Here is a 20,425-nt window from a genome sequence, read left to right as displayed (position 1 = left end):
ATTTTTGTTGTTTTTTCTTTTCCATAACAAGCTGGATAACTTGAAATATCTTTGCCTTATCTATGCAGGTCATTTCCTAACAATTACTGGGATAAATTTGTAAAACGAAAGGTGAGCTTTTCATATACAAACAATTGAGAACTGAAATTTGTTTTGTGAAGTCACTGTTGTTCACTGAGAGATTTACCACAGGTAGTTCTAGTTTATGTGGAGGGAGGAGGGAGAAAGAATGCTGTTTTGGTTTAGTTCCCAGAGTCAAACGCACTCAATAACTTTGTGCTGTCAATCAGCCATCTAGGTCCATTTTACAGCCATTGTCATCTTTAGGAGATAAAGCCCACTCGTTGCTTAAAAAAGGAAAAACATGTCAGCTTAAACGATGGTAAATTATACAGAAGCTTTTAGATAATGGCATTTAATGCTTCTATTTTTCTTTCATATGCTCCCTACCTATCTGTGGTCCTCTTGGGAGTTCTCACTGTTCAAGTAACATTAATTGTAAAAGAGTGGGGGGTTTTTTGTTGTTGTTTGTAGAAGCTCACTTTTTTTGTTTCCCTTTTTTTTTTTTTTTTTTTTTTTTTTTTTTTAATTTCTAACAGCTACTTGTTTAAGGTAATAATTACCAAAGTCTTTCTCAGACCAAAAGCCTCTTTCCTTGCACTTTTAGGTTATTAACAAGTATGGAGACTTGTACGGAGCAGAGCGTATAGCAGAACTTTTGGGTTTGGACAAAAATGCCCTTGATTTTAGTCCAGTAGAAGAAAGCGAAGCAGAAGCAGCTTCTCTTGTATCATGGTATGACTTCAGAGCTTTATGGACAAACTGTATGTTGTTATAGCTTCCATTTCAAAGATAAAAATGGATTTTATATTGAAATTGTAGTAATGTTTTCCTCTGTATGGAAAATTCAAATGGATAAGTCTTTCTTGTGAAGAATTAAAATCAGCAAATATGATTTAAGACACACAAAAAAAGCTTACCAAAAGAAAGAAAAAGTATTAACAACAAGTATCTAGATGTCAGATATCTAGACAAAATTCAGAGATATCTATTCTATAGTTGATGAAGTCAGGAAGCCAAGTGATTGAAAGTAGCCCAGTCATATTTCACTGATGATTTGGGCTTCTTTAAGACATGAAAAAGGATTTCTGCTCAGCAGTTATTTTCTAGTAGTTATTGAAAAAATTATTAACTTTCCTTTTGGTAATATAACATTTTACACTAGAGAGAACACCTGCCATTTAAATTTAAAACAGGTAGGCTCCATATTTCATTACTTTTAACACATATTTTTAAGTCTGGAATAGACCAGCGTCAATTCTAGTGAAATCATTCCACCAATTACAGATGTTAGAAACTCTGCATGGGTGCCAAGACTTAAAGAATTCTCTCTGAAAAATGAAGCATCTAAAAAGCCCAGATAATAAACAGCAAATACACATCACCAACTTTAACTACATGCATATGAAGTGCTAACACAGCTTGTTACTTGGAGAATTTAGTACTTCATTTTGACACTTAATGCATTTCAAATCTGGTATTTCCTAGGTTAAGTTCCATTGATACAAAGTACCACATTTGGAAGCTTGGTGTTGTTTTCACTGATAATGTAAGTATGTTAACCTAGAAGAATATTCTTTGATTTACTCTAAATGTGAATGTATGTCTTCCACTACCTGGTTTTATATTAAACAAATATATTCTACGCAAGTAGTATTGAATTACAGAGCCATTTTTAAAATAGTTTTTCTGTTTTGCCTTGAAGCAAATGGCTTTGCATTAGCATTTCCTATTTGATTCCAAAGGGAAATAAATACTTATTCACCCTTAACACAATGCTAGTATTTGGGAAGTTAAAAGGTACATTCATTTAATTGTGTATAAATCATATTAGCAACCAAAGGTGCCCTTTCTCAGATCAAACACAGTACATGGAAACTTACCCTTTTTTATTCTTGAATTTGCTTGGTATGTTTGGTTAATTCTCTGCTTTCGTGCCTTCTCTGAAAGCCTCAAACTTACATTAAAATACCCTTTTTTGTCAGTAGTCTTTTTTGCATCTTTTTGAGAATGCCCAAGCAAATAGGAAACCAAGGAGAATAAACTGAAGCATAAATTCAATATGCACTAGAAGTACACTGAACTACTGTTTACAAACAAGATATTTTCTTTCATGTCAAACTGCGTTCAGATTCACTACTCATTAAAAATAAGCTGTACTGTGGACCATATGTCTTTTGGGCATCTCGAGACTTAAAAATAGTGAAATGCCTTAAAAATAATATAATGCATTTTGCCTCCTTCAGAATCGGTCTTAAAACTTTAAGTGCTGTGTAACAAGCTCCCTAACCAAACCAGTTTTAAGGTAGGGGATTTCAGTGCTCATAACATATATGCTGAAAACACTGTATTTAAATATGTAATATAGGGAGGTTTCATTAGCATAAGCAATTTTAAATGAACACAACTTTAAATGAATCAAGTTGGTAAGAAACAGAGCCTTTCTGAACAAATGTCCTAGACATACTACATTCAGATTGCATTACATAATTTGTACTACATTAAAATCAGATCATTGTACTAATTTTTCATTTCAAATTTCACTCTCTCTGCAGTCATTTTTGTATTTGGCTTGGTACACAACTATGTCTATCCTTGGACACTACAACAACTTCTTCTTTGCTGCTCATCTGCTGGACATCGCTATGGGTTTCAAGACATTGCGAACCATTTTGTCCTCCGTAACTCACAATGGCAAACAGGTTGGTTTTACATACAGAGGTTTGAAATTAATGCATTTTGTAACAATATTTTAAAAAGTCCTGGGGTACCTAGGAAATATTACAATACAATTCATTTTGATCATGAATAGATTAAAGAAGACTTTTTCAAGTCCTCTGCAGCACATTTAGTACGTGATTATTCCTATAAAAATATAACAATCTATGATCAGTGAGTGCTGATAACGAAAAGTGTTTTGTACACAATAAAAATATGCATCATTTCAGAAGAATATATGAATTATGACATAACCAGCTCCTTCTGTATGCTCTATGATGAATAGGTTGGTGATAACTGACAGGGATTCACAATCTCTCCTTAGCTACAGAGGTAATAATGATCTGAGAACAACTGAGATTTCAATACTTAGCTAGTAAGAATGTTCTTAGAGGTACAGACATTCTGCATTGTGAGATCTATTTATATGTCATTATCTCCTGAAAAAATCATGTTAAAATGCACTTCAAAAACTAACTGTGGAAACTTCTATGGGGAGTCACTCTTTGATCTTTGTACTGTATAAGATTACAAACCAACAAAAGCAACCTTTACATTAATGCTTTTTTTTTTTTTATGCTGATCTCAACCTTATTAAATTATTAAACATTATTAAATGTTGAGATCAGCATTAAAAAAAAAAAGCATCTCAACATTTAATAATGTTGACAAACCTAAACCTAACAAAACTTCCAAAAAATTCCATTTCAAACAAACACATTTCATTTGTTCTCAAATACAGCATATATTTTAAGTCTATTCTTACAGTCTGTTAGGCATGTAAAAACACATAAAGGAATGTAACATTTTGAAGAGTCATAAAAGCATCCTCCTTAGTTTAACTTTTATACTCTTTGTGAGACCATTTTCCATATCATTTTGCATGCAAGCAGTTTACAGGGCCACTTAACCTGTACACAGATCCAAGCAATGGGGATATATTTCAAAGCTGTCATTACTGTTCTCTTTAGTTCTCTTCTTGGGAAACACACCATATGATACCTTTTCCATATTTAAGGCAATAAACTGAGCTAGTTCATCAGTTATAACAGAATGAAATTGAAACGTACGTTCATGTCCTGTCTCCCTATACAGCTGGTGCTTACTGTAGGACTCCTGGCTGTAGTAGTGTATCTTTACACTGTTGTGGCATTCAACTTCTTCCGCAAATTCTACAATAAAAGTGAAGATGAAGATGAACCAGATATGAAATGCGATGACATGATGACGGTAAGTAAAACATCACTAGCATGCTTCAAATCTCATTCTGAATTCTTACATGGATAATTAAGATGAAATCACAGAACATCGGGGATTGAAAAAGCATCTCAAAAGTTCATCTAGTCCAATATCACACGAAAGGATGTTTTCATTGTTAAAGCCATCTATCTCTTCTTCTTGCTATATAGCTATTTTGAAAATGTTTACTGTCTTAAAATTCCCTCTTCACTCCCCAGTGGTCTAAACTCATGTAGAGACAGCATATGCTTAAAGCACATGGAACAAATTTTGCGACAAATTGGTCAGACCTACAAAAAGCAGCTGTGTTCCTGCAGCACACGTAAAGAACAGTTTGATCCAAAGTTTTGTAAGCTCTTCTTACATGAAATATGTTAGCACTTACTCTTGTGTCAGCCTGCTTACAGCTGGTAATTTAATCATGAAGAAGTCAAGGGGGAGTACAAAAGGGAGTATTAAAGGGAGTGATAGTCTATCATTAATAATTTCCCTTATGATTTCCACCTGATTGCAACAGAAACCAACAACAATTTTCTGTCATAAGAAAAGCTATTCTACAGATCTTTTTGTAAAGAAATGTGGCACAATTTCAGGAAACTGAACCTATTGAGTTTGTGGACACCTCATTTCCTTCATGGAATACTCGCTGCCTGCTTTAAGTGCAAAAATAGTGAGAGACACCTCAGAATAGAGGTTTGCAATAGATTTCAACTAATGATTTTCCCTATTCTGGAACTTTCAATCAAACAGTCACTGTAAGTCACACGTACAAATGATACGAAGTACGAAAACTTAGTGATATTGTTTGAAATGATCCCTCTGTGGATTGAATATAATGTTCTGGTCATAAAATAGATGTACTACTAATAGGAATCATTAAACTTTGTCACATTTCAAACCACTTCGCCAAGTGAGGTAAAAAACAATCTGAAATTGATTTAACTGTGATTAAAATAGCAAAGGTGTCATGTCAAAAGTAAAGCTGCATTCTAACAGAGGATGTATAGTTTTGTTTGTGTTTGCCCGTGAAAGACCAGATGTCTCACTTCATGATAATTATTTAGCACTACAGCTGCTGTCTAATGTGACTTCAGAACCCTAGTTAGTCTCAGAAATTCTCACTGTTTTTCACTCATATTCTACTTCTTAAGGTGGTTTACAAAATTCTGTAGCTGCTTCATACAGAAGGATTACATAGATGGATAGATTCTAAAATGTTTACGTGGTTTAAATATCCACATTTTTAAAGATCATCCCATGAAGGATTCTATGTTTAGAAAATAAAGCACACAGCAACATTTCTATAAAGTGATTTCTTTCACTTCAAACATAACAGAGCCTGTTTCTGAGATCATAAATAATGTAAAATATACTGAAACTGACATCCAGTAGTGCAAAATGAAATTATCCAAAAACCACTTAAGCACAGACAGATCTACCTGCTGTGAATAATATAACAACATTTTATAACAGTGTTTCCTGAATTCCATTACAAGACTTTCAGAGAAGTCCTCCACTCTCTCAGAGCAAATTTGAGCCTTAGGAATTAATAGTAATGGGTATAATATTGTTGAACAGTACCAAAGAAAAGAAAGACATCTTAATCTGTAAGACATAGGGAATGACAAGAGGGTATAATATACTTGATGCTGACTCCTACCTCTTTGTAAGTTTACTTGAGGATGTAGCCACACTAGTTAAGATGCTTAAGAGATTTTTGGTTCAGCGTGCGATACATGAGGAATGATATTACATCTTCTGTTTTTGTAACTTTTAGTAGGGCAAAATAATTCATGATAAATAAAATTTCTCACTTTTTTTTTAGTGTTACCTATTCCACATGTATGTGGGTGTAAGATCTGGTGGTGGCATTGGGGATGAAATTGAGGATCCTGCTGGAGACCCTTATGAAATTTATCGAATTGTCTTCGACATCACGTTTTTCTTCTTTGTCATTGTTATCCTACTGGCCATTATTCAAGGTACTTTCACTTATGTTAGCAGAAATAGTCAGAATTTAGTGTACATAAATTCTGAGTGCATTTAGATAACATTTATGTTTGACGTAATTATGCGGTATTGCTTCAAAGGCTTATTTCTGAGCTTATAACGTCACTCATTCTGAAAGTTATAATTATAAACTTAATTTACAAATAATGCATTCTACCAAACATTACGCAAAGTACTAGAAACATAACTTACCTTGATTATAGCATTTATGACAAGCAATGACACCGTTTGTGGAGGATTGCTCTTCCTGCTAAGAATACCATTTAAACTTGGAGAGCCTTACTGTAGACTCTTTTCACTGCATTAGTTTGGAGCTAGTCATTCACCTTGGGTTTTTTCTCTGACAAGGCACCATGACCACGCACCCATTTTCTCATTTCTTTAGAGGATGATTTTCAGTTCTAATTTGTTTACAATTGTGGCTTGCAGAGAAGGAGACATATACTGATTGACTGTCAGTGTTGAACACTCATTGTATAAACTGTCCTACGGTTGGAAGGAAAAAATGTAAAACAAACATTTTTCAGGCAGTCTAGTGGCAAAGAAAAAATATAAATGGTCTGTATTTTTTTAGATATTACAAATGTTGCAGTACCTCAAATGACCTAACTTTATTCTTAATGCACTGGAAATGAAAGAATAATGCTTGAAACGTGAAGCAGCATCACAAACTGTTTGGAGGGTGGTGACTGTCTTGTGGAAGCCAATTCTTCTTTACTCAACAAAAGGAAGCTTTTCTTTAAGAGGAAGTAAGAGAAATTCTCACTGCTGGGTCCAGTATAAATGAATACAAGATGGCTGCAAATTGATACATTTGAAATCGAATTATTCATACAGAAGCATGCCAAACTTCAAATAGAAAGGAGGATGTCTACCAAAGCTACTTTTTTTGCACTACTTGAAAGAGAAGTATTGCTAAGTACTTAACTGTTGCAACCTATCCATTTGAAATAGGTCTTATTATTGATGCTTTTGGTGAATTAAGAGACCAGCAAGAACAAGTGAGAGAAGATATGGAGGTATGAGAAGAACATTACAGTTTTTCATTTGTCTTATTAATCTAGATTTTTACAGTTATAATTGAATCTTTGAGTTGTAATTGATTTGTAAACACAAATTGTGTTTCCAGACCAAATGCTTTATTTGTGGAATTGGCAACGACTATTTTGACACAACCCCACATGGCTTTGAAACACATACTCTGCAGGAACACAACTTGGCAAACTACCTGTAAGTATATTTTACTATTAGAATTATTATAATGAGATTTTTCAGCTCAAAAGTAATTTAGGAGTTGTGTGTCCTAAGACAGAGGAATATTTCCATTCCTTTCTGGTTTTCCCTAATACACTTTGAGCTGTTGGTTATCTTTTAAAGTGCTTGCTCTACATGAGCTAGCTTAGTGGAACAATGCCTGAAGGCACATCAGCCCCTTTTATCTCCTTTAATCCTCTGTAATGAAAGCCACATATAGGAAAGGATTAGGAACAACAGTTTACTAGCTAGTAAGTTGTTTGTTTTATCAGTATGAGCAAATCCCAAGAAAGTCACAACTGTCTTTTAGACTAAAACCACTGAAAGTTACTGCTGATCTAAAAATGTTACTTGTCATTGCTTCCAGTGCCTCTGAGTGCATCTACAAGAGCTTATGGTAGCAGAAGGAAGGTGTTTGGTTTGATTTCTATGAGTTATGTTCAAAATAATCATGAAAAAATGCATTTCTGGAAAATAAGCTACAAAAAATAATATACAAATCTGATCCTGTAGTTTCTTACCAGCAGTTTTCTGAAACCACTAAACAATTGGCACTAGTACACATTCAGTCTATAGCCAAGACTTCTAAGACAGTGGTTTCATACTTTCATTAGTGAGTGTAGAGCAGATCAAAGAAGGTTACTGAAAAGGGAATTTTGGTGGCATTAGTCACCCTGACAAAAATGATAACTACATGACCATCTTGGACCAAGGAGGCCGAACTGGTTGGTCCTTCTTTTAAAGGCTGGCTTTGGAATACAACACTGTATCTGAGCTTAAAAAAAAAAACAACAAAACAACAGTGCCTCCTAGTATATATGTTGCATTATTCCTTGCACAGTAACTGACTCTGTGGAATCAATACACATTACTTACTTGAGTCAGGTTTTCTTCTGTATCCATAGTTTTACCAATCTACAGCCTCCAAGCTTCTCTTACTACATTGCATCACTTGATTGGTATGTGGGATCCTGTCATTCACTGTAAATTAAAAACTGTCATTTTCTTAATATTAGAACATATGGAGAATAATCTTTCTATGCAGGTTGCTTTTTAATTAGAAAAAAAGGTTTCAGAAGTTAGTATATTTTCCTTTTTTAAAATGAAAACATATTAACTCCCAATGCATTACATCAAAAACCAGCTATCTACGAGCACTGTCACATAAAACAGACCAAGTGTTAGTACTCTACAGCCTTTCCAATTACTTCAATTTTGTACATTTGAGCACAAGTGGTACCTAAGATAAGATAGGTTCTACTTGGTTGCACCAAGATCTCCAAGCCATCTACCATCTACAAGTTCATAACCTATCATAGTTCTTGCATAAATTCTGTAAGAACTTCTTCCAACATGACAGAATTTGAGCATAAAAGAGCTATATGTGTAGGCCCAAGTCAGGTGTTACTACTGATCAGCACTGAAATGAAAAAACTACTGAAATACATTTTTCCACTTCTACAGATCCTCCAGCTGTTAGCAATTTCACAGAAGTCTCCAAGGATTGCATTTTCTTCTTTAAAACATCCTAGAAGCCTAGGAACACCATTTCTTTGCTGGTTGCCACCATAAACATCAAATCCCACTCTAGGAAAGGTTAGGGGAGAGATTATACTTCCTGCATTAATACCTGTTCCATGCACTTGTTTCAGGTTCTTCTTAATGTACCTCATAAACAAGGATGAGACTGAGCATACTGGCCAGGTGAGTCAAAAAAAAAAAAAAGCTAAATATTTGTCTTGAAAAGCTGCATATTCCTTCTCCAGCCTTGTAGCTTGACGTACCACCAGGTGGAACTGATGTACCACCAGTGGAGACAAATATCCACTCCTGAGATTTTTGAGCAAGAAAAAAAGGACAGGTGCACTATCCAGCACTACTGTACTGTGCCTGGAGAAGACAGCCTTCAGTAGTTACATTACTGTATTTACAGTCTATACCCATATATATATATTTATATATGTATATACGGACAGTATATGAACATATGTAAGTTCAGTGTTATTAGGTCCTAAATGGAAATAAGATATAATTAAATCTTATTTATTTTCCTTATTTAAAATAAGATGTTGCACCAATACTGTGAAAGTACCTTATAATTCAGTGTTTTCCAAGGAAACTAAAACACATTTTGCAATGCATATTATAGAGGTTTACTCTGATAGAATTGGACTGATTAGTTTTCACTTACCTGCACTTTTTTGACTTTTTTAATTAAGCACAGTAACTGCTTACTGTTACAAATTTAGAGCACTGGCTGTAAGGAGTTAAAATAAATGTTAAAAATAAATGTTAAATGTAAGTCTTAAAATAAGTGTTCTTTATCATTTTCAGGAGTCATTCGTGTGGAAGATGTACCAAGAAAGATGCTGGGATTTCTTTCCAGCAGGAGACTGCTTCCGGAAACAGTACGAGGATCAACTTGGCTAATATAACAAAAGACCCAGTATATAAACTTCTTTCCTTTTCACAATGTAAATTCTCAGCCTGTATTTGCTTTAAATGTCTTTAAACTTAAAGACATACATAAAATTTGAAACAATTTCATAGGCTTTTTATACGTTCCACATACAAAACTGGTCTTCTGCTGGAATTGTAATTTGAAAAGAAAAATCTATGCCAATATCAAATCGAACCTTCCAATTTAAACATGCTCTGATATTATAACTTTTTAACTACTTCATTTAACCTAATGTTCGGTAAGAGCGAAAGGGCTACAAGATGTCTTACCTTTACAACGTTTGATGTTTAAGAACTTGAACATCAGAGGCCATGCCTCAGAAAAAGTACTTTAAGTGCTGTCCCATTTTTGCCCCACAATATTTGCTAGTCAGTATATTGACACAGCTTGAAAAGCTTTAAGCAGATAAAAGGAAACATTTTCAAACACTTTGTTGACCTTGAATCATTAAGTGCCTTAAAACCTCTGTAGACATAGCTATGCAAACTTTTTATTTGTTAGTGTTCTAGGTGAACAGATCCATTGACTGTATTGCTTCTGTCTTTCTGTATGAAATTGCACTCAAAGTTTGTATACAACCTTCAATAACAGCTTATTAGATGTTGCTGTTACAAGACACACCCTGTATCAAAATGAATACAGTTTAAATCACAGGCCAAAATAAAACAATGCTCTACTGTCACCTGCAAATAGAAGCTGCAAGGTTTATGCATTTATTTTTCTTCTCGTAGAAAGTGCCCACTGCAATAAAATATTATAAACCAAATACTACCTTTGTGATTTCTTTCTGATTTTTTTGCAATACAGATATGTGGCGTGCTGAAGCTGATTAAAAACATGTATTTGTTGTGCATTCATTGCTTTATTTTAAGGACTGCATGTAGCAAGTACAAGCTGGAACGACAACTCTGGCAGTTTGCTGCAGCCTACATTTTAAGCAAAAAAAAAAATTCCCAATTTAATCACAAATGTTAGGCCTCTCTAAGACTGTAATACAGTCTTAGACATTACTTAATCAATCATACCTAATCAAATTTTGGTGGCACAGAATTTCAGGTGCCTGGTTTTATTTGCAGGCAAGTGAAACAAATAAATGAAATAAAGAACAGCTAAAGGAGGGTTCCACTTTCTACTTGATTTTAGCTATATTCACTTATTCACATACGGAAAATTGGTTTCAGGAAATCATGCTGTCCAGCCAATCTTCAAGCTCTTCCTCAGTAACAATTTTGGATGTTTTCTGCTCTTGCTGTGTTGCTGTACTTCTCTGTTCTGGCACATCTGCTCTTGGAGGGTCTAGAAAAGCAAAAGGAACAGGCTTTTGAAAACATGGAAGAAATTCTGTACTGTCTGTTTCCTTCATCGGTTTGCTTTTTTAATGCATGACTGATTGTATTTTATTGAAACACAATCTCTCAAAGAATAACATTTCAAAAACAGTAGCAACAATTAAAAACGCAGTTTGATAAGCTCAACCATAGAAATGCAGCTTCCACCAGATTCAAGGGGAGGCAGGACCTGCTTCTAAGTAACCAAACCCCTATTGCAATCTATTCACAATCCTGACATAAACAGAATTTTCTTTAATATAGGAGAGCAGCAGGAGACCGCAACAGCAGATCACAATGCAATTAGCATGATGACTGACTGTAATTCCACATTCTGATGGCACTGTTTTCTTAAGGGATTTACACTGTGCTTTGGATATACCAGCAGAATGAAAGATTCTCTTCAGAGACAAGGCTTACTGCACTGCACATGGTGATATTGATGTCATCAGCTATCTCTCTGTTTGGACTTAATTTTTATCAAAACAAAACAATCATACATAAAAATCAGAGATGCTAAAGTTCTTTAACATCATTGTAGAATAAGGAGAAGTACAACTGCTCTCCTTCAGAGCTAACAGTAGTACAGATTCCAGTGGCCCACTGAACTTCTGCTATAGGAAAATTTGTGTTTGTATTGTGTCTATTAAAAAGTTCATTTTGTATTATCACTGCTAGTAAAGTTTGAAAATAACATTTGTAATGTAATCAGAAATAGCTATCAGGTCTTTATTAGATTATCAGAGAGAACTAAGGGCTGATAACATTACATAAAAACTCTTTTGATCTTCCACTAACTAAAATTCTGTAACAGTACTTAAAAACAAAATAAAAATCAAATTTGGCTGATTCGTAAGACCACTGCTGTTCTACAAAATTAATGCTTAAAATGAACATCATGACAGTGGTGAAACTTCAGGTGAGAGGGTCAGAGCACAGCCCCAGATAAATGAAGTGCCCTATGACAGAGATACTGATAGCAGAACTGTTTACTTGCAAGTTAGGAGTTTAAAAACAACACTGAGAAAAAATAAAGGCACTGGGAGAAAGCAAAATCTTACCATTTTCCTTACTTTCCATTTTCAGATCTTTCTCTGTTGATATGTTGTAGGATAATGCACCTGACACAGAATCAATGGGAGCATCCAGATTTAGGAGACGATCCAGTTCTTCATCCAAATGGTCAGTCTCTTGCTTTTCTAGCAGACGGGCTCTGTGAAATGGTTCTGCTGCACTTGTCCCAGGATCACTTTTAGTTCCAGGCTCCGATGAAGCAGCAGAATCACCAACAGATCGGGAGACCAACACCGTTTCCCTTTGAGACAAAGACTGTCGAAACAGCTCCCTCCTTTTGCTGTCTTCAACAACTTTAGATTTCATCTGAGGTAGCTCTATGGGTGTAGATGCCTAAGAGTACAAGAGAGGACTTCAGAGTTTCTAATTATTAGACAGAATATTAAAAATCTTCATTTTCCTCTGCTTGAGCAGATGGATCTTTCTTCTGCTTTTGCTTTTTAACTTCTTATCAGTTCTTTTTCTCTTACATTAATATTGTCTGTTTTCACAGCCTGAAGAAACACTTCTTTCCTTGCCTTTCTTTAACCAGAACATGTTTTCTTCACTTGTTTGACTGACAGTTGTAGCTGTTTACGTGCACAGTAAGTCTAATTCATAGAACAAGCATATATGTTTATATTCATTAGAAGAGTAAATCAAACAAAATAATTATCTAATGGAAAGAATGTGGAAGCACTTTCAAAATTTTGTTGCAAGTTTTTAATAGCTGCTAAAAGGACAAGCAAATACAAAAAAGATTAGAATAATTCCATGTCACTCATATATACCTGGCTTGAAGTCCAATGCAATGCACACAAAGTATTCTGCTTAAAGCCATCAATAGAGCATAAAAAGGGCTGATACAGGGGTTTCCCACTTCACGTGACAGTCTCAAAAATATATTTACTTATAAAATGCATTCACATTACATTTGAAAACTAGGTTTAAAGTCAATCATATCAGTTAAAATATTTACACTTTATTGTGAATATTCAGAGTTACCTGTACAAGTTCAGCAGCTACATTCAACCTCAGATGTAGAGGCAACTCCTGCAGGGCCTGGGCCAAGGACTGGCAGTCAACAGAAAGTGCAGATAACTGAAATGTAAATCAACACACAGCACACTTGCATTAAAAAAGAAGTTGAAACCGTTTATGCCTTCAGCATATTACATTCCTTTGCTCCACACACTGTAAGAATGCGAAGACCAATTTACAAATATACAGTATCTAAAAGACATTGACAATAATAGCAGGAATTCCTAGCTCTAGAAGTGCACATGTACAAAGCATTTTGGCTAAATCTGGCTAAACACCTACAAAGCAAATCATTACTCAGTTAAAAACAGAGGATGAATGCCTTGGAAATCCAAAAAGTAGGAAATGGTTCCAGAAGCTGACAATGTCATAAGAGACTCTGGCTTCTGTACACATGCAAAGAGCAGGGAAATGATATGAATCCAACAACAAAAAAAATTGTAAAATGCCAAATATCATTGAATAACATTTAAGTGCATTGGGGAAGAGCTATGAGCTATGTACACTTGCAAAGATACTAAGGTCAATAAAATATTTCGCATGAAGGTGAAATAGACAGGGAATACGAGGAATGGCTGATGATGAAGGAAAAGAGCTGAGAAATAATATAATGTAAATAGGAATTCAACATCCAAGTAGGTATTTCACTATAAGTGATGCTTAAATAAAAAAGAAAGAAACCAAAACAAATGGATGAAAGCAGGATTTAAAGAATTATAAACACTTAATGGCATATGCAGCTATTTGTGCAAGAAAATGAGCAGAGGAATACTTTGTTGCTGGAATTACCAGTTTTACTGGAAACAAACAAACAAACAAACAGATAATCACTACTTGTTTGATTTTTAAATTGCAGCATTCTGAAATGTTCCTATTGTGGTTTATCAACCTACAACAAAGCAAATTCAGGTTTGCTTTTTGTAAAAGTGAATAACAAAGTATCAATGTCACTGATAGAATTCAATTCCACGTTTTTCCAAACTGTTGCTTTGCCATTCCTTTCTACAAATAACAAGGACTGGGAAATATCTACTCATTCTGCAATCATTTGTACGCCTCTTCCACTTTGTTTTGTTCCCTCACATTAAAGTTCAGTTTATGATTCTATAACAACTTCTTCTATGCGTGCAAACAGGCAAAGAACTAGAAGCAGATCTAAAAGAGGAAAAGGCAAGGAACTTGGAGCAGTAGATGTAGGAAGAAAATAAGGATCAAATCCAGCTTTCAGGGAAAAAAAAAAGACAGGCAAGAAACTTAAAAGGCTTAAGAGCAGAAAGAACACAAAGAATTAGCTCATGCTAAGAAACCACCTGGGCCAGGACTAAAAGAAGAAGTCAAAGACATGATCTACTTGAAGCACACAGTTTGAATGAAGCAGAGGCAAAAGAACGTGACCACCACAACACACTTCATAACTCTGTACTGGACCAAATCCCAAATGTACAGTCTCTGCATTGGTAGACAGAGCACCTTTTAAACTGACTGGCAGTGCAAATCTTCACTGTGTTCACCATAGCCTCAGCATATAAATGAGCTAATATGTTCAGATCAGTTAAATGCTTTAATGACAAGTCTAGGAGGAAATCATGGAGAAATTAATATTCTGGAAATGCACAGAGAAAAAGAAGCAAAAGTCATGTGCTGTACTACTGGCATCCTACATACTGGGAAAGGAAGAAACTGATAAGAATATAAAATCATTGAAAGACCATCTCCCACTGAAAAAAACCCACAAGATCGATTAAAAAATTGCTGTGCAAGCCACTTGGTTGTATTTCCTCATCTTAATTTGTAACGTTGCAATTTCAATATAACTTTAAATATCAGTGCCCTAGGAATAATTATTCTCAATATTTTAGGAAATAAGCAGCAAATGTTCAAAATTCAAATACATACAAATGTTTCAAGTGAGACTCAAGCACAGCTCTTCAGCAATTTTAAGAAAAGCTTCAAAGACAAAAGCTAGCAGTGTGTGCTTGCAGCTTGGAATGTTACCAGTATCCTGGGCTGCATCGATAGATGGGTGAGCAGCAGGGAGAAGGAGGTAACTCGCCCTCTGCTCTGCCCTTGTGAGGCCTCATTTGGAGTTTTGGGGCCCCTAGCACAAGAAGGACATAGAGCAGTTGGAATGGGTCCAGAGAAGAGCCACAAAGACGGTTGAAGGGCTGGAGCACCTCTCCTATGAAGAAAGACTGAAAAAGCTGGGTTTGCTTAGCTTGGAGAAGAGAAAGCTGCAGGGAGACTTCATTGCAGCTTTCTAGTTCTTGAGGAGAGCTTAAAAGCAGGAAGGGGGCTAACTTTTTACATGGGCAGACAATGACATGACAAAGGGGAATGGCTTTAAACTAAAAGAAGGGAGATTTATGTTAGGTGCTGTCTTAGAAAGTAACTAAGAATTCTTTACTCAAAGAATGGTGAGGCATTGGAACAGGCTGTACAGAGAGGCTGTAGATGCCCCACCCCATGGAGGTGTTCAAGACCAGGTTGGATGGGGCCCTGAGCACCATGATGTAGTGGGTGGCAGCCCTGCCCAAGGCAGGGGGTTGGAAATAGATGATCTTTAAGGTCTCTTCCTACCCAAGCAATTCTACAATTCTGTGATCTTGCAATAACTTAGGTGGACTGTGGGAGAAAGGCAGTTTAAAGATCAACACATTTTCTAGTATCCCAATATAAAAAAACAGGACACTACAGTTTCTTTGCACTTATTTATATAAGCACAGAGATCCACAAGCAAAAAATTTCAAACCTTGTTGAGTTCCACAGTCATTTTGAAACTGAAGTTTCTAGTAGAGGATGTACACTGGTAATTTGAATTAAATGTGAAAACACATTTTGTAGTCAAATATATGAATATATATCTATAGGTCCCATTACAGCCTTTTTGCTAAACTGTTCTGAACACATTTGAAAATGGAAAGCTGACCTTATATGTCAGCAGAACAAGGTGATTTATACCCCTTACTTGCCCTCCCTTCTCTTGACAGGTTTGTGTTCTTTTCTTTCAATGCTCCTTAAAAACCTAGCCTGTTGTCTTGAACGTTCTTCAGTAGGAAAGAAAAGGACAAGACTCAAGAGCCTCCAGCATCAGAAACAAATTAATAAATGTATCTACAAATTACAGAGTGCTATTGTTCTGCTGTAAGCAGAACTGCATACAGAGCCTGTGCCAGGCAATTATCTGCACAGAAAATTCAGTTACCTGCTTACAGTATACGTTTTCTGTATCCCAGTCTTTCTCTTCAGCAAATCGAAATTGTGTAAAGGAATCTCCTACAGAAAAGAAATTTAAAAAATATTTTAATTTTTTTAATAGCACACTCCCTGTAAGCTCCAAATCCTACAGAACTACATTTAATCAATCAATAAACCTCAAATTTTCAGCATATTTGTGTTTGAACGCTGCTTGCATTCAAAATAGTAAAATTCTCCAAGCCCAACTGAATGGAATTTATGTACCATATTTTGAGAGTACTCTTTATGAAAAGCCTTAAATGTGCTGTAGAAACATTTTTCAATACATCTCTTCTAAAATGAATCCCAAGGTTCTAGATATCAGTTTGTACTGGCCAAGTAAATGCTTTCTGTTGTTTGGTAGTTAATGCTTCAGATTTTCTCTTCCGTTACTCTGGCACGTCATAAAAAAATAGCACTGAAACCAGTGTAGCCAAAACCCTGCTTCATATATACACAGGATTGAATAAAAAACACAAATAAACAAGAAAACCCACACCATTAAATCAGGCTAATTAAACATATGTAACCTTAGCTATGGGATCTTCTAACCTCCTGCCATGTTGCTCCAAGACAGTAGGAACCTTCTTTTTCTACAGGTAAGCATAGGGTGTTGGTTTAGATTCTACTGCAGTACCACACTGGATTGCAATAGACAGTCTTATCAGCTTATTTGTTGTAAAAACACCAGAATTCCAGGAAAAAATATTAGTAAGGTCTATCAGAGATGAAATATGAAAGATGGGGGTTACAGAGGCAGGCAGAATCAGATCCAACCTACAACAAATACATAATCATGTAAAACTGAAACGACTATTAAAACTTCTTATGGCTCTAATGTGTTGTACCATTCAATTGAAACAGCAGTAGAGCTATTTTATAACATTAGTTATTCACTGCGTATGAGCAAAATCATAATTCTGGAATAAGTTATTACTTGTTAGTAACTGACAATATTTCTACATATACATATATATAAACACACACACTGAAAACTAATATTCAGTCTTTACAGCCAGCAATTTACACTTTCAAGTGCTTCTTTTGAAACCATCCTGTTAGTCTGTTTCAAAAATTGAAAATGAATCATTTTAGATTCAGCGGCATTTAAAGAACAGGTTATTTCAAATTAAATAAACAAAAAGGAAGGTGTGGGGAACACCTTTTGATTCTTTTGATCAACTTGCCATAAAGAAATACGCCATAAAAATTATAAGGAACAAGAGAACCTCAAAATGAAATAATGACCAGCAATCTAGAACAACACACAGCATGTATGCTGCTGATGCAGAGCATGGGATGTGTGTCTTCCCAGACTACGCAGTTTGAGAACAAACAGCTGTTTTGTGCATCTTTGTACGGATAGCGTAGACAGCTGTTAAATTGTGGTGTGCAGGAGGTTAGATTTGATCCTGAGAATTACAGATTACCTGGAGAAATATGGTACTTTGTGTGCCTAACTGTAGATGCGAATGTTTAACTTGAAAACTCACAGCTGACTGCTGCTGACAAAGGTGCCTGCCTTTTCACTGCTATTAACACAACTGTGAGTAAAACCCTCTGTCAGAGCATTGAGAACATTGCTAAGTAATAGCTAAAGCTAAAACTTAAAGAAATCCAGATTCACTCTTAATGCCTTATTTTACAGTAGATACCAAAGAGTGCCAATTAATTTCAGTGCTCATTTTTAAAAGGCTCAGTTTAGTTACACACACAAAGAAGTACGTATTGAAAAACGGTTAAACCAAATGATTCTCAGAGCCCTCATGCTATTGGGAAAAAAGTCATGTATTTTCTTCAAGACAAAGAAGTAAAATTAAACTAAAGGATGAGTTGGATGCTCTAGATAGCTGAGAATGACCCGATGTAAAGCAGCTAAACAAACCCACTTCACCAGGAAAAGAAGCCAAGATCCAGATCTGAATTGTGATTCTCCACACATAGAAAGTCAGGAATAATAGATCCACAGACACTGTATTGCTGAATTAAAGGGTATGACTTAAAGGTAGTTTAACTAGGCTCTTAAATAGATTAACAAAGCATGCCTTTCAAATGGAAAAGCAATAACTACAATTCACAGTAGCACATTTAATGCAAATTAGGTTAATGAGAATGTTGGTCTAACCAATTATCTTTTCACAAATTCCTTTACCCTGAGAATAACTTCCTTTTGTGTCATGAATACTAATCAAACATCTTGCAATGACTCAGAGTTCTTTCCAGCATAAGAACTGCTTTTCTTCATTTTAATTTGAAGAGTTTTTATCTTACTTACAAACATTATTTGGTCTCCAAACACAGAATAGCTAAAAATAATGCATTCAAGTAAACCTTACACATCATTTTTGATAACTTTCACAATAAATCTTAATAATCTTTTTTTGTAAAATGCAACTTTGCTATAAAAGAATAGCAGCTCTAAAGCACTATACCATACTAACACTGGAATATATTTAAAACTAAATCAATTGATTCAAATAGAATACATGCCTCATAGTCTCCTTAGCCCAACCATGTCTTCATACAAATATCACTGAACAGCAGAATCAAACAAATCCCTGTAAGCTGTACTAAACGCTTTCTAATATGCGAATTGACATTAGTATGACAGTTGAAAGCCTGAAAAACACATTTCAGTGTGAGAAGAGAATAGCCACACCAGAAGCATAACTTTGTTCACTTTAGCTCTTTAAGTCACTGAAACACAAAAGACAAAACATTACTGAAGACAGAAGAAAAATATTTGGTAGTCTTAGAGATTGTGAAGCAGATTTTCAGACTGGGAGGAGGAACAAACAACGTAACAGCAGCCTTCAAAGACAAGCACTAAGCAACATTTTTTCTTTAAAGAGCAGAAAACTTCACACAGAATATCCAAGACAAATCCATCAATCAAACAAAAGGTAGGGAATGAATTTTGGATTTATGAGTTTTGAACAAATGAATGAGCAAAAAGAGAAAACTACAGTCTATTTGTAATGAATGCCATTTGTGTCATTTGTGATGAATGAAGTGTGAGTGCATCTTCGTCAAACTGGAGGAAAAAGCGTGAGGAAGAGCTCCTACTCACCTGCATCACAGCCTGCTCTCTAGAGCAGATTCTGGAAACAGCCACAACTACACACCAGGCACTGACAAATCTCATCAGTACCAAAAGATTTATTTATTTTTAATCCTTACATCGTGTTTCCAATGGTGCAATTTACAGAGCAGCCCATCTGCTATTAAAGCTTCTTCTAAATAACGTAACTTCAGATAAATACCACTGAAGACACCATTTTTTTCTCCTGCAAAGGGAGAAACCTTAACCTGTCTATAAATGGATAACAAATATTCTTCCAATCCTACAGAATCTGTTTTGCAATGAGTATTACACGAATAATTATACACACCATAAACAGATATAATAATTTGGCCAAACTATATATATTATATAAAAGCAGACTCTTGGAAGACACAAAGTTTCATGGCCCTTGTAGTAATGTCACTGATTTCATTTCTACATTTTTAATTATTCAACTCTGATAGAATACACACTGTAACTCCTATCTTTTACTATGACTAAGGCTTGAGGTGTTTTACTTATTGCCATAAATGTAGATGGAGAACAGAACGTGGGAATACAAAAACAGAAAGAGTCTGCAAGAAATCAACATCTATTAATTTCCTTCAGATATTATTAAGAACAGTCTATTTCAAGTAACTGCAAAGTCTGTCTTTTATCAAGTGCATGGCAGTTTTTTCCAAACAACAGGTCTTCACCACAAATGCTTCAGCACAATCTACATTTTCCCCTGGTTCTGCTATTCAGCAGTAGATTACACAGGAGTGTATTACAAAATCCAGAAGGCTCACGACAACAGTTCAGCATAAAAATCTGAATTACCAAAATTCTAGAAGAGTATCTTACAGGACATTCTTCTATTGACAGCAGTAGAAGGCCTGGAGCTCTGTGCAAACATACTGGAGTCAAGGATACTCGTATCCTGCATCATGAACTATAAAGCATATTTGAAATCAGATTGAG

At 35.2% G+C, this 20,425-nt stretch overlaps 2 protein-coding genes across 6 annotated transcripts in view; one reads left to right on the top strand and one right to left on the bottom strand.

The window, feature by feature from the left end:
- RYR3 (ryanodine receptor 3) overlaps positions 1 to 10,087 on the top strand; it is a 203,729-nt gene extending 193,642 nt beyond the window's left edge. For all 5 annotated transcript variants that reach the window (XM_048949520.1, XM_048949521.1, XM_048949522.1 and 2 more), the window contains 10 exons: positions 69 to 111; positions 668 to 795; positions 1,549 to 1,609; positions 2,616 to 2,762; positions 3,874 to 4,008; positions 5,843 to 5,999; positions 6,982 to 7,046; positions 7,157 to 7,257; positions 8,934 to 8,985; positions 9,616 to 10,087. In XM_048949520.1, coding sequence (XP_048805477.1) covers positions 69 to 111; positions 668 to 795; positions 1,549 to 1,609; positions 2,616 to 2,762; positions 3,874 to 4,008; positions 5,843 to 5,999; positions 6,982 to 7,046; positions 7,157 to 7,257; positions 8,934 to 8,985; positions 9,616 to 9,711 — 985 coding nt within the window. In that variant the 3' untranslated portion in view covers positions 9,712 to 10,087. The remainder of the gene's footprint in view (positions 1 to 68; positions 112 to 667; positions 796 to 1,548; positions 1,610 to 2,615; positions 2,763 to 3,873; positions 4,009 to 5,842; positions 6,000 to 6,981; positions 7,047 to 7,156; positions 7,258 to 8,933; positions 8,986 to 9,615) is intronic.
- Positions 10,088 to 10,210: 123 nt separating this feature from the next.
- Positions 10,211 to 20,425, bottom strand: part of AVEN (apoptosis and caspase activation inhibitor) — an 86,466-nt gene continuing 76,251 nt past the window's right edge. The window contains exons 3-6 of the mRNA XM_048949528.1: positions 16,367 to 16,437; positions 13,129 to 13,224; positions 12,132 to 12,477; positions 10,211 to 11,038 (exon numbers count right to left, since the gene is read on the bottom strand). Of these exons, the coding sequence (XP_048805485.1) occupies positions 10,920 to 11,038; positions 12,132 to 12,477; positions 13,129 to 13,224; positions 16,367 to 16,437 (632 nt within the window). The 3' untranslated portion in view covers positions 10,211 to 10,919. The remainder of the gene's footprint in view (positions 11,039 to 12,131; positions 12,478 to 13,128; positions 13,225 to 16,366; positions 16,438 to 20,425) is intronic.

The sequence above is a fragment of the Lagopus muta genome, chromosome 6, assembly GCF_023343835.1.
Source record: "Lagopus muta isolate bLagMut1 chromosome 6, bLagMut1 primary, whole genome shotgun sequence".
Taxonomy (NCBI): Eukaryota; Metazoa; Chordata; class Aves; order Galliformes; family Phasianidae; genus Lagopus; species Lagopus muta.
This window is presented reverse-complemented; position numbering and strand designations above follow the sequence as displayed.